This window comes from Cavia porcellus, unplaced genomic scaffold (genome assembly GCF_034190915.1).
Source record: "Cavia porcellus strain 051 isolate PalLab524CR breed Dunkin Hartley unplaced genomic scaffold, mCavPor4.1 scaffold_15, whole genome shotgun sequence".
NCBI lineage: Eukaryota > Metazoa > Chordata > Mammalia > Rodentia > Caviidae > Cavia > Cavia porcellus.
The window spans coordinates 54,331,437-54,344,253 of NW_026947498.1; the positions used below are offsets into that span (position 1 = coordinate 54,331,437).

The 12,817-nt window shown below is 37.7% G+C and overlaps 1 protein-coding gene and 1 long non-coding RNA gene across 4 annotated transcripts in view; one reads left to right on the forward strand and one right to left on the reverse strand.

Moving 5' to 3' along the window:
• Ift57 (intraflagellar transport 57) overlaps positions 1-9,443 on the reverse strand; it is a 68,548-nt gene extending 59,105 nt beyond the window's left edge. The window contains exons 1-4 of one of the 2 annotated variants that reach the window (XM_063224904.1): positions 9,087-9,443; positions 6,269-6,431; positions 4,852-4,970; positions 2,173-2,263 (exon numbers count right to left, since the gene is read on the reverse strand). In XM_063224904.1, coding sequence (XP_063080974.1) covers positions 2,173-2,263; positions 4,852-4,970; positions 6,269-6,431; positions 9,087-9,298 — 585 coding nt within the window. In that variant the 5' untranslated portion in view covers positions 9,299-9,443. The remainder of the gene's footprint in view (positions 1-2,172; positions 2,264-4,851; positions 4,971-6,268; positions 6,432-9,086) is intronic. The other variant, XM_003469255.5, reaches the window with a different exon arrangement.
• On the forward strand, positions 9,392-12,506 carry LOC134470485 (uncharacterized). Of its 2 annotated transcripts, none has more exons than XR_010039410.1 (2): positions 9,392-9,525; positions 10,214-12,506. It is a non-coding gene; the product is annotated as an uncharacterized LOC134470485 (long non-coding RNA). The 2 variants fall into 2 exon arrangements; XR_010039411.1 differs by lacking the exon at positions 9,392-9,525 and adding an exon at positions 9,577-10,100.
• The last annotated feature ends 311 nt before the right edge of the window (positions 12,507-12,817 follow it).

Sequence of the window (12,817 nt, forward strand, 5' to 3'; positions counted from 1 at the left end):
GATGAAATGTTAGACATAGAAGATAAACAACTTAAATTCTGCTAAACAACTTAAATACTGTTGGCTATTTAAAAGCATTTTAAAAATTTCATTCTAATTTGAAAAGCATAAAGGAATTCCTTAGACATGAATAGTATTTTTATGAGGTGGAATGTATTAATCCTAAATTCTATCCTTCTGTTCTAAATTCTTTGTAACTGGAGGTGAACAACCATCTACACACTCCTGCACCCATAGAAGACTTAAGATTCCAATTCAAGCATCTACACACTCCTGCACCCATAGAAGACTTAAGATTCCAATTCAAGAAAAAAACAAAGTCTTCAGATAAGTGATGCTACTGTTAGCCCTTCTACTATTCCCTTCCCCACTTAAAGGAAGACACAGTTCCTTTCTAAGGCAGGCGCAGGAAGATGCAGAATCATTACAATCAAACAAACTTCCTGCTGTACTTCCCTTGTCCAGGACATCAGGACTTCCCTGGTGGGTATCCCCACTTCAGGGTGATTATTGGAATAAATTACAGGACTATATTAATGAGATACGAGAAAGTTCAATAACTCAAAGCTTAGCCCACCATTATAAAGTAAGAGTGGCTATAAATTATAGTCTTAATGATCCAGGACACAATTGAACCTTTTCTAACAAGGCCACTGAAGCCTCTCTACAAGCACTAGTGAGGCCCTTATTAAACAAACGAAAGGGTCCTATTGTGAGTGCCAACAACCACAGACATAAAGATGGCTATTTTCAAATATGGGATGAGTATCTATGGTTAGCCCCCACTATAGGACATCTCAGTAGAAAGGCCCCCTTATGTTGGGAACAGAGGAATCACTCCTATTCTCACTGGCCTGACCCCACTAAGTACTTGGGATGGACACCCTTGAACCATGTTTACAGCTAATAACTGGTTTGCAACACACTGGTTCAATCACCCTGAGATTAGATGGGAAGCCCCCAGTGGCACTCACTGGTCTTGTGGGACCAATTTGTGGCCCTGGCCAGCCCCTGGATGGATAGGAAGATGTACATTAGGATTCACACGGTTACAAGGCAGGAGTATCAAAAGTATCAACAAACCTGCAAATCTACTCCGCCTAGAACAATGATGGTCCAGAAGCATGTTTCACTGACTTAAAGCTGTACAGCCACCAAGATGAAACTGCCTGGTGTCTATCCAGGCCCTTTAGATAGACGCTCTGGAGAATATCTCTGACTGCCAATCAACAACTACGCCCCCTTTCAGCCTGAAAAAGCTAAATCGGTCATCACCCATTTTTCCCTCACGGCAGTTTGGGATATTTCTTCAGAAGGGGAATGTTACAGGCAGCTGAGATAGTTAGAAATATTATAGGCAGTCAGACAGGGCCAGGCCCTCAAAAAAGCTGGCACAGAGGACCAGATGTCTGGTAACCTTGGAGGAGACACACACCTTTTGCTATGGGCCAGAGCTTGGGACAGAGGGCAAAACAAATGCAAACACATCCTCAAGTATAATCCTTAGGGATTAAATCTGGATCACCTTGAGAAGCCAATAGTCACCATCTCAACCCTCTATAGAGCCACTGATTTATAAAGAATGCTTGCTTGCTATGTGACTCGCTTCCCCATTTGTCCCGATTTGGTCAATTTTACCTGAACAATTAATCTTATTGGTTGGCCACAGTTCTGTCCCACCTCATGCCCATCCGCCTTGCGAGCTGCCAGTTTTCCTCACTTTAGACCCGCCTCACCGCATGGTTTTATTCTATAAAAATCCCTAGAAACTACAGGATCTTTGGCAACCCACTCGGGACCCCTTCTGTTCCTCAGATAGCAGCTTTCTTTCTCTCAATAAATATTTCTGCTCTTAAAAAATAAATAAATAAATTCTTTGTTAGTTAAAAACTATTCAAGATCCCAAGAGGCTGTGATAAAATATTTACTTATATCATTACTGATACATATGTCCTTCTACAGTTTAAGAACTTCTGTTAAAACTCACTACAGAACAGGAACAGGAACTTAACCAAAGATCTAAAAACCACTGCTACTTGGCATGGTGCTTAAAAGCTTTACTCCTCTAGAAACAATTAAATAAAATAAATTCCAGAAAATGGAAATATGAGAAAGAATTAAAGGAGAGAACTCAAAGGTGAAAATGAACAGAAAGTTCAGCAACACACATACCACAAATTCTTCATCCAGTTTATTTAATGTTAATTCTGCATCATCTTCTGGAACAGTTTCTTCTTCTACTTCTTCCACTGGGTATGATGGTCTAAAATAATTAGACTTAATATGAGAGCTCAAAAAAAGTCATACAAAAGGACAATGGAAAGAATAGGATCCAGTCTTTTTTGCTTTCCTTCTATAATCGCAGTTAAATGTTTCATTTATCCTTTCAGAAACTTGCTGTGTAAAAGAGTAAAAATGTTTATCTCCAAATCTAAAAAATACATTTATGAAAATGAGATACCATCACAGTGTCATCCAACCTACCTTCCTCACTTATAAATATAACACATTTAAATAAACAGACATCTTTCTCATGTTTTTACCCACCTGCACTATACTCCTTTCCACAGCAGTACCCTGCTTAAACCGGGAGTCTATGCTAAACATTGAGTCTGCTTCCAGTTTTTTGCTAAACAACATTGCCAGGATTGTCTTTGTGCATTTATCTTTATGTGTATCATTTAGAATACATTTATACAAATGGAATGGCTGGATCAACAACTTTGCACATGTTACTGTTTTGCTACATAATGTCAAAATTGGCTTCTAAAATGTTTCCTTAAGTTAATTCCCAACAATAGTGAAGAACGGTGCCCCATTTCTATAAATTCAATGTTTTATCCTTTGGCTTCTCATAAATTAAGAAAATTAATACTTTGCTTGACCTATAGTAAAAATATCCTCCATAGTTTAATTATTTATAATCTTGGCAATTGAGACTACTATGATTTTTATTAGATAGACTTGGCAACTTGTTCTTGTGCAGATCTTTGATTTAACATCATACATATTATATATCTTTCCTTCACACCACACTCCCTGCACCCATCTGGTCTTCTATAGTTTTATTTTCACTTTTACATCTTTGCTCATTCTGATGTTTATTTTTATATACAAAATGAGTTTTATTCTTATTTCCAAGAACTAATTAGTGGTCCAACATTAATTACTGAATAATCATTTCTCCATAAAGATCAATGCCACATATTTCTCATACTAAAAACACCCAAATGCATTTGGGTTTATTTATGGCAACTTATTTTGAAAATCCATACCTTAAATATGTTGTCAAAATTAACACACTGTTAAGGAACAAAAGCCCTGTGAACCAATCTTCTTAAAAAATAAATTTTCTAAGTTTTCACTAATTAAAATTAGATAATACCTCAAGAGCAATGTTCTTCTAGGATGTTTGTTACATTTAGATATAAAAATTATTATGTATAATTAGATAAGTATATAACTTCTATGTAATTATATAACTGAGATATTGTCAAATTTCTGCTAATGTATTTGCTTGTTGACTTTCTTCCTTTATTCTTCCCCACGTATATAGTTCTAATAAATTATCCAAGTCACAATGGATAGATCAGGAATAACATGTGCTGGGTTGAAAATATAGCTTACTGGCAAGCGTGAGGTTGTGAGTTCATTCTCTGTACCACAAAAGAAAAAAAAATGTTTGGAGGAGTAAGATGTGGCGAGAAACAAACAAAGCGCAACTGAAAGAGTGGTTGAAACACTACTAACTCCTGGGGAAGTCAGAATGTATTAGGCTATATATATTTAGCTATTTGAAAAAAATGATCAACAGAGCAGCACATCTCATAACTCACCTTTTCTTGAAATCTAATAAAGAAGTACCATAGATCATTAGTCATTCTTACGTTGCTCTAAATGGAAATGCTTGGGCTACACAAATGAAGTTGCCATGTTTTAGTTTAAAAATAGATGAACACCAATATCTTCCTATGGTTCAACCTAATAACCTAATTCGAAGTTTTTACAATTGCTTATTAAAAGGAAGTAGGTGAGATGATATAGCTGAATAGATATTAAAATATCATCAGGTAATATCACACAGCACTTTCTACATAAGTTATTTCTAATTCAAAAATTACTGCTTGACCATTTTACTCACAGTGTCTTCCACATTCTAACCTATCAAAAATACTAATTTTTAAATGATGGAATTCATATATTTTCTAACTATATGTATATAAATGGGAAGTTTATATTATTTGCTCATTTATATGCTCTAAATTTATGGCATTTGATCATGTATGATGAAATATGTGGTCTACTACCTACAACTGCAGGGTTTGTAGCAAGAAAACCAGACATAAATAAAGCTTTTAATTCCATAGGACAAATACATATAATCATAAAGAACTTTATAAAGTTAGAGAAACAACTAATGAACCATATCACCTGGCTTCTTCAGTATTATGTCGTCACTAAGAAAAAAGAGAAATCCCTTAAAATTCTATGTTAATTTTCTTAAATCTGGAACTATCAGTTACCTCCATCAATGAACCATGCTTGTGTATATAAATATATGCAGAGAGACTTTAAGAATGTTTTCCTAAATTTGATAATGATACATACTCTCATTGAACCTTTAATAGTTGTGATTTTTGCAAAAGAAGGGGCAAAGGAGTATCTAACATTATTTCACAACTGCTTTTGAAGACAGTTATTCCAATGATGTCTCTATTAACTTTTCTTAATCACCTGTGGCATTTTCAGCTTAGAACAGCCAATTTTTACCATTTTAATTGAACAGCTCTGTACCTGCAAGAAAAATGCGATACAAATGTGATCACTATTGTCAGGGTAGGTAACAGTTACCTTTTCCAGGTGAAACCAATATATTTTAATGCCTCTTCAGCTAAACAATCAAGAACATAGCATACATGCTCTCCATAACCTGACTTTAATTTTGAAGGGGGAAAATCTGCAGTTCTCCCCTGAAAAACAAAAGACGAACAAAATAGTTATCCTCTAAGCATCAAAATATTTAAAGCAAAGAACTGATGAATGCATGCCTTTTTCAGATAACTTAAAATAGCTTTAATTACATTCTTAGGAATTCATCTAAGTCTTTTTAATCCATCGACACATTAAAAAACCAGAATAAAGGCATTTCATTGTTAAAAGTACCAAATTAAAAGCTAGTTCTATCATAGCACCAGATGTTGGGATAAAAAAATCAATAAAAACCATTAGCTCAGTAACATATGAGGTATGATTAAAAACTACAGTGAATGCTTACTATTAAAAAATTTATTTCAGTAAAAGACAACTGTCAGCAGTCCCCTTCAAACTACTCCCCGCCAAACTCCACTTCAACCAGATTCATCCCAAGCAGTTTCTGAGGTCCTCTTTCATCAGCATCTTTAGTTGCACTGCTGTGGCTGCACTGCTGTCTTGAACCGATTCAAAATGTTTACCTTTTATTTGGGAAGATCCAGAAGTCACAGAGTGCCAGATACTATGAATCAGGAGGATGAGGACACACAGGAAAGGTCTTACAAGATTGCTGATGGCTCTTGGCAGCAGCATTCGCTGTATTTTTTAACACACTTCGTAAAGACATGAAAGACTTTGAGAACTATTTCACAAAGTGGCAAGAATGAAGAAAGAGGGAATATTTTGAGGGGATTAATAGCAATATGCCTTTAATTATAGTAAATTTTTAAAATGTAATGTTCATTCGATCACCCTTTGTATCATTTATTTATTTATTTATACTGGGGATCGAACTTACGACTTCATGCTTACCAGGCAGGCGCTTATGCCACTGAGCTAAATCCCCAGGCCCCCTTGTATCATTTAAACAACTATGTGAGGGACACAGTGAATCACTTATCAAAAATTACTAATACATCTTATTACTTTTCTCTAGGAAAAGTCAGAATGAAAAGTACAACTGCTATCATGGTCTATTAAGTCAAAGTTCTCTTTCAAAATACAAAATGTATCAACATCAGTCTTTACCATTCTTTTAAAAAAAAGAACTAACTACCATATTAGTTACCCATAAATTCACCTCTGAGGCTTACCAAAATTAAGAAAAGTATTAATACTTTGGCCTATAGAAAGTATTTCAGAAGTGGCATTTTATCAGCAAACAAATTCAGAGATACACACACGCATGTATACACAGACACACAAAGAGTCATCTAAAAGGCTATCATTTGTTATTGAATTGCCAATATTAAAATTTATACGTTGAGAACATGTAGAAAAAAGTGATTGTACTTACAAATGACCGAAGCTCTGATAATATGTTAGATATTGTTGCATTAGGATCATCATACTCTTGAGGCTGCTCAAAGGGACGTCCTGCTTTGTTAATCAGCCAAGCAGCAAGAGTGCAAAACATGTAGAATTGTTCTCCAGGGTTGGTAGGGAGAGCAAAATAGTGTCTGTTTCAAAATAAGGGAGAATGGGGCAATGTGAAATAATGCAAACAAGTCTATGGTGACTACTGGAGTCAAGTCTAAAATTGCTAAAGAATCATCCTCCAACCATGGACTTCAAACCAAAAGACACTGATCATTCACTCTTTGAAGTTTCCAGTAATGTACAGCACTCACATTAAAGTTTTGAATCAACGGGAGGAGAACAATTACTACTGTATGCTAAATATTAAATCAAAAGCCTGATACTCAGGAAATGTAGTGCATATTAGAAGATACAGCATATGAAACTTTTTCCAAAATCACTTATGTAAGTAATAGTTCATAAGTAAGTACCCTCTGAAAATAATAACTTGGAATTATAGTAATCTCAGAGTTTAAAAATGATCTTGAAGATTATTCAGTATGCATTTTTAATGTTTCTAACATCCCTTTCTGCTATGTTAGACAGATGCTTTTATCTTGGTTGCATATTCAAAATAACTCACTAGCTTATAAAAATAATGTTACCTATATGTACCTGTCTGGCAAGCATGAGGTTGTGAGTTCAATCTCTGGTACCAACAACAACAACAATAATAATAATGCTACCTGGACAAACTGCTACTTCTTTCATCAATGGATGAAATCCATTGATTTCATCAATCTACTACTTGTGGTAGTAGAACCCCAGTACAGGCAGATTTCATAAATTTCCTACATGGGTATAGTGTACAGTCAGGATAAGGAACCCTTTCACATTCCCAGTCTGATGAGTAACTCTTAAGTTCTGCTAAACCCCCTGCTCTGCTGGAGACAGCCTGGAGTATCAGTGTGATTTATAATAAGATGTAATAGAAATAAAATTTGTTAGCAATAATATTCGTCAGTTTGATAAAAGATCTTATTTTGTATAGTTATCACTTTTGTTTTTGATACACATTGCTAGTAAACCACTTCCATAAGAATCAGTGCTCTACACTTCTTGTTCAAACTTTTTCCTTCAGAATAAGAGTAAACATTCTAGAAGACAACAAAATGCTGTAAAGAGGAAAATTCATGCTGGGGCTTTAGCTCAGTGGCATAAGTACTTGCGTGGCAAGCGTGAGGTCTTAAGTTCAATTCCCAACACCAAAAAAAAAAAAAAAAAAAAGTTCATTAAGTCCCTCTCTAGGTATATACTTACAACTCTTTCAAGGCACCCACCAACCACCAACAATTCATTTTTTTCACTATCAACTAACTTCCCAAGGACAGAGGAATGGATGCTGATATTGAAGACCTAAGACAGTAGTTCTCAAACATTATGGTACATCCCAATCACCCAAAAGGTTTGATAAAAAAACAAACTGCTGCCCCACCCCCCCGAATTTCTGAAAAGGTACACCTGGGAAAGGCCTGAGGAATTTCATTTCTAAATTCCCAAGTGAGGCTGAAACTGTCTGATGATCACAGTCAAGAGAACCAAAAGATTAGGTAGGGTATCTCCACACAAACCCAAGACTTAAAAGTATCATTTTCAACCCCTGAGAAAAGAGTACAGTAACCTTAAAGTTTTTGACATATGTATTTGGAAAAAATATATTTTATTAACATAAAAAGTGAGCTTGTCTATATTATGATCAATTCATTTGAAGTAATAATCCTCATTCTAACTTTTCTATCATCAATCAAGCTGAACTACTTCTTCTTGTAACTTTTCTTCTATTATGGAATATGTACAGGTCACAAAAAGCCTACATACCTTTCAATTAAAATTATTAGAACAGAGCAAAGCAATGCGACCAAAATTGCCAAGAAAATTATCTGAACCCACCTGTAAACATTAAAAGAAAGTATTCTAGATTCTTAATATTGTCTCTGGCAGAATAAATTAAACAATGTAGCTATGACAGTGAAAGAAACTTTAGTATCTACAGGAAGCAATAAAACTTACTGACCTGGCTACAGTGATTTCAAGAATAAGTGCTAGCAGTCCATCACCTCAGCAACTACACTAACGCAGTAGGCAACCAACGTGCTTTACAATATTGTCAACTTTTCTCCCCTATCAACAAAGTGCTGCCACTTTGTCCTATTATAAGAAGCCCATTCCAACTTTGTCATCTCATTTGCCTTCTCTACTTCTCCATTGCTGAGAGTGCTGTTACTGTAGAGAGGTCGTTCACACAATCAGTGCACAGGGTGCCTACAAGGCGATCCTCAGCGAGGTCCCAGGTGCCATGGCTGCCCGCGGTGGGGACTATGTCCAGTGAAGGTGCGTTGCACCGGGGTTGGTGGGGTGGGGGTGGGCAAGGACCTCAGAAACCCATATAAGTGATTATTGCATTCAGCCCTACAGAAGAGAGTATGGAGCATGGTGTTAATTTTCTACAGTTTCTTGTGTTTTACTGCGTTTTCTGCAACGGGTATTTTTATTATCTTTACAACATAGTTTGTGTTTTGCGTGTTTTAGAGTAGGCGGGCTGTTTTCCAGTACTGTCTGCCCTGCCGTTCGAGACTTGTTTACTTTCTCTACAAAATGACCCAAGCCGTGCTCCACGCGCTCCACGGCACTCCGTGCAGAGTTGCCAGCGAAGCGCCTTCCCAGCCACGGAAGATGGAGGCCAGGGTTTGCTAATCCGCGCTCGGCGTCTCCCCAGGGCCCGGCCAGCACTGGGCGCAGGGGACGTGGGCACCCACCTGGACGGGGGCTTCAGGTTGTTCTTCCGGAGGAGTCCCTCCTCGTAGCGGAGCAGCTTCAGCTTCTCCACCAAGTCCTCCATCACTACGAACATGTGGTAGGCCGCGCCGGGCCCGCGCTCCACCACCGCCTCCCCGGCCCCCTCGCCGCGAGACCGAGACACACCATCCTCCAAGCCGCTCGGCGGGACCACGGCTGCGGCGGCCGCCATGGCAGCAGGGACCGCAAGAGGCGGGCTCCGTGGCTCGGAGCCTTGAGAGCCCTGCGGCCTACGCCGCCGCAACCCGTTACCAAGCGACCGCCGGGAAACCAGTCACCAGGGAAACTAGACCCCGCCTGCCGCCAGCCCTTCAGCTTGCTTCCACAGGCCCTCTAATCAGAGCAGGCGACCTTCGTGACGTCACTCCAGCCCGCTTTTTTTTGCTCCTCCGCTTAAGGGTAGGACTGCGGTACAGCACCGCCCCTTTAGAGGCGTGGCCTGCCGCCAAACTGCTGCGGCTTTCACTGAGTTGGTTGGGTGGCAGCAGACTCGTTGACTGCCCGGCTGTACTAGGCTAGCAGGAGGCACGCTGAACCCCGCTAACCAGAGAACTGAGCAGATATCTGCCCAGCTGGTAGCAGTTAATAGAAGGTTAAAGGGAAGCGAAGGTGCCCTGCATAGGGCCCGAAGCTAGCCCACTGAGTCCTTCTATTTTCTCAAAATCTAAAGGTTTTGTAATTGTAGTGATAATCGGTATCATTAGTTTTACTTTACCTTAAAACTTCCCAACAAAATTTTAAAAAGAAATTAACCGTTAATTAGGTAATGCTGTATTTCACAATATACGGTTTGTGCATTATTACAGTGCCTATTATTGCCCCAGTGTTAAAAAGCACTGTACTTGGTTGTGAGAGAATAGGGGACAAGACACACTATGCTCAAGAAACTGAAGTGTTAGGAAGGCTTTGTGCTACTTCAAAAACAAGAATACAAAGCTTCCATCCTGCTGCTTAAGCTGTTTCAAGTCCTTTGGGTATGACAAAGTTTTGAAGTACTTTCTCCAAAGCAACTAAGAGACTATTTTACAAGAACTTTATCTGTGCTTTACCTTTGGGTGTAACTAATGACAATTTCTGTATTCTGCAGCTGTTGACCTAGAAAATGCAAGAAAGTGAACCTAACAGACCACAGATGCGAACCAATTATACGGTTTTCAGAAGACTTGTGCATCAAGCAGTTTTTCTAACAGCCAGATAATAAATAAAACAAATGGTAGGTTCCTGAGTGTTTCTGGAAGAAGCTAGATTAAGGAAAAATGTTGAACATATGATTGTGTTTATAATGTGACTTTTAGAGGATCTCTGAACTCTTTTAATAATCTGCCTCTGAAGATTATAAAGAGACATAGTTGGCATAATTGGAATTTTGAAATGTACCTGTAAATCTGTTTTTTTTAGAAAATTCTGCAGCACATTTTTCATTTAAATTACCCGTAACTTGTTTCTGATATTAATAGAAATATCAGACTGAAAAAATGCAGAGTACAAGACAGATGTGTTTTAAGATTGAAAACAAAAGAAAATTTAGACATATATTTTCAGATACTTGATTAACTGTCAGGCCACCCGTGGCTTTTAAATACTCTCAAAGGCTCTCAGATTTAAGAATTGGATTGGTTACACCAAGGATGGTGGCTGTTCCTGCAGCCCACATAAGACACTCTGACATTTTCAGAAAGTTATATAACACACAGAAATAGTCAAACACTGCTTTTTGACTGACAGGAAACCTTCCAGCAATGTATGTACTTTGACTTCAAGGAAAATAAAACTTCTCCAAGAATCTAGCTATTTTCTTCATAGATACAATACTGATTCATCCTGGCTTGGAAGCAGTCTAAAGAGATTTTTGCCTTTAAGTGGGAAGAAGAAAAGAGGACCAAAGAATAAAGTGTCCCTAGAAACTCTGTCACAAAGAGAATGAAAAAAAAAGAAAAGCCAGCTGTTCAACATTGTGTATTTTCACACAGGAAAGAAAAAAAATACTAGAAAAGAACACCGGCATGTCATTCATTTTTATAAGGCCTATGCCTTATAAATAATTTTCGCTGATTCTTTGTTTATCCATAACAGTTGCTCTCATAGTTACTTTTTTCACTGTGGAGACAAAATACTTGGCACAGAAAGTTAAAGAGGAAAAGGGTCATTTAGCTCATAGTTTGTAGAGGTTTCAGTCCATAGTTGGCTGGTTCCAAGTCAGGGTGGCATTGCAGACAGGAATCACAGAAGAGAAACAGCTCATATGGAGCAGAAGGCAGCAAAGCAAGCAAGCTAGTAACAAAATGGCAATAGTAGCTTCTTTCTATTCCTTTTATATTCTATCTACACTACCCAGCTTAGAGCAGGTGCCAAACGAATCAGTGGACTAATACAGTAATTGCACACCCTTATTCCCAGCATCTTTAATCCTAGCATTGCATCATGAATCAATCCCAGCATCACATACTCTAGATCCAGCCACATCTGAAAAGACTCAACTATGAGTACATGAGGCTTTGGAGAACATCTAGATACATGCCATAACAGTTGGTAACACACCAAAAGATCTTTTCCTTAGTGGAAGTAGTTTCTTTCATGTGTGAGGTTGCAAACTTAAATCCTTTTCTAGTTGCCTCAACAACTTGGCCACGTTGGAATACATTTGCAATGGTATTTTTATGCAGAACTAGTTCATTCATTGTTTGAAGAGTTAGCTAGAGCTCGAAGCACATGAAATATTGAGGCATATTCGTACTTTCTGCAAAGACTCCTAGTTTGTCCATGGCAATACTGTATTGACACTTCCTAGCTGAGCCCCTTTTATTTTTTGCAAACCACAGGCAAAATTATTGAAGTGGTTTGGTGGTTTTTAAGACCCTAAGGTTTTTCTATAAACAAGATAATCTCTGAAAATTAAATAGAATCTCAATCAAAGCTGACTTAGGCTAAATGGATTTTCTGGAAAGGTGCTTAGCATTACTGGGAGTAAAGCGGGGGGGGGGCAAAGCTAGAGATAGAGGAAGACTTTCTAGGAGCTGCATCTCCAAATATAAGAGAAGATTGAGCAGATTTAAAGGATAAACTGATACAATCATCTGGGTATAGTCAGTTTCTACCAAAACTCATGTTGAAGCTTGGGAGTGTCAGATGATATGATCTGAGTATATGGAAGATGGGGCAAAGCTTTCATGAATTATTAATGGATTTTTCTTATAAGAATAAGGTTATCGATAGTAGAAATTTGGCTAATTTTTTTCCACATATGTCCACTTTCCTGCTTTCTGTCATGAGCCAATACAAGATGAGGTCCTCACCAGAACCTGGGAAGATGCCAGGGCCATGCTGTTGGATTTCCCAGCCATCAGAATCATAAGTCCCAATAAACTTTTCTTTATAAATTACCCTGCCTTGAGTGTTCTGTTATAGCAACAGAAAACAAGCAAAAATACCTGCTTTGTGCAGTGAATGGCCAAGCATTATCCATATGAGATGTTAAAAACTTGGAAAAACCTAGTTAAAAGAAAACTTCCTTGAAGCTTATAGTTAAAAATCTTTTAGTCTCTTCAGTTCTGGGGCTAGGTTTGAGAATTATTGTTATAGTTTAATAACATAAAACACATAACATTTATTTAATATTTCATGTGTAAATAAAACACTTCATAGGAAAAATAAAACCAGAAAAGCCTCCATAACAATTTATAAATTCAGAGAA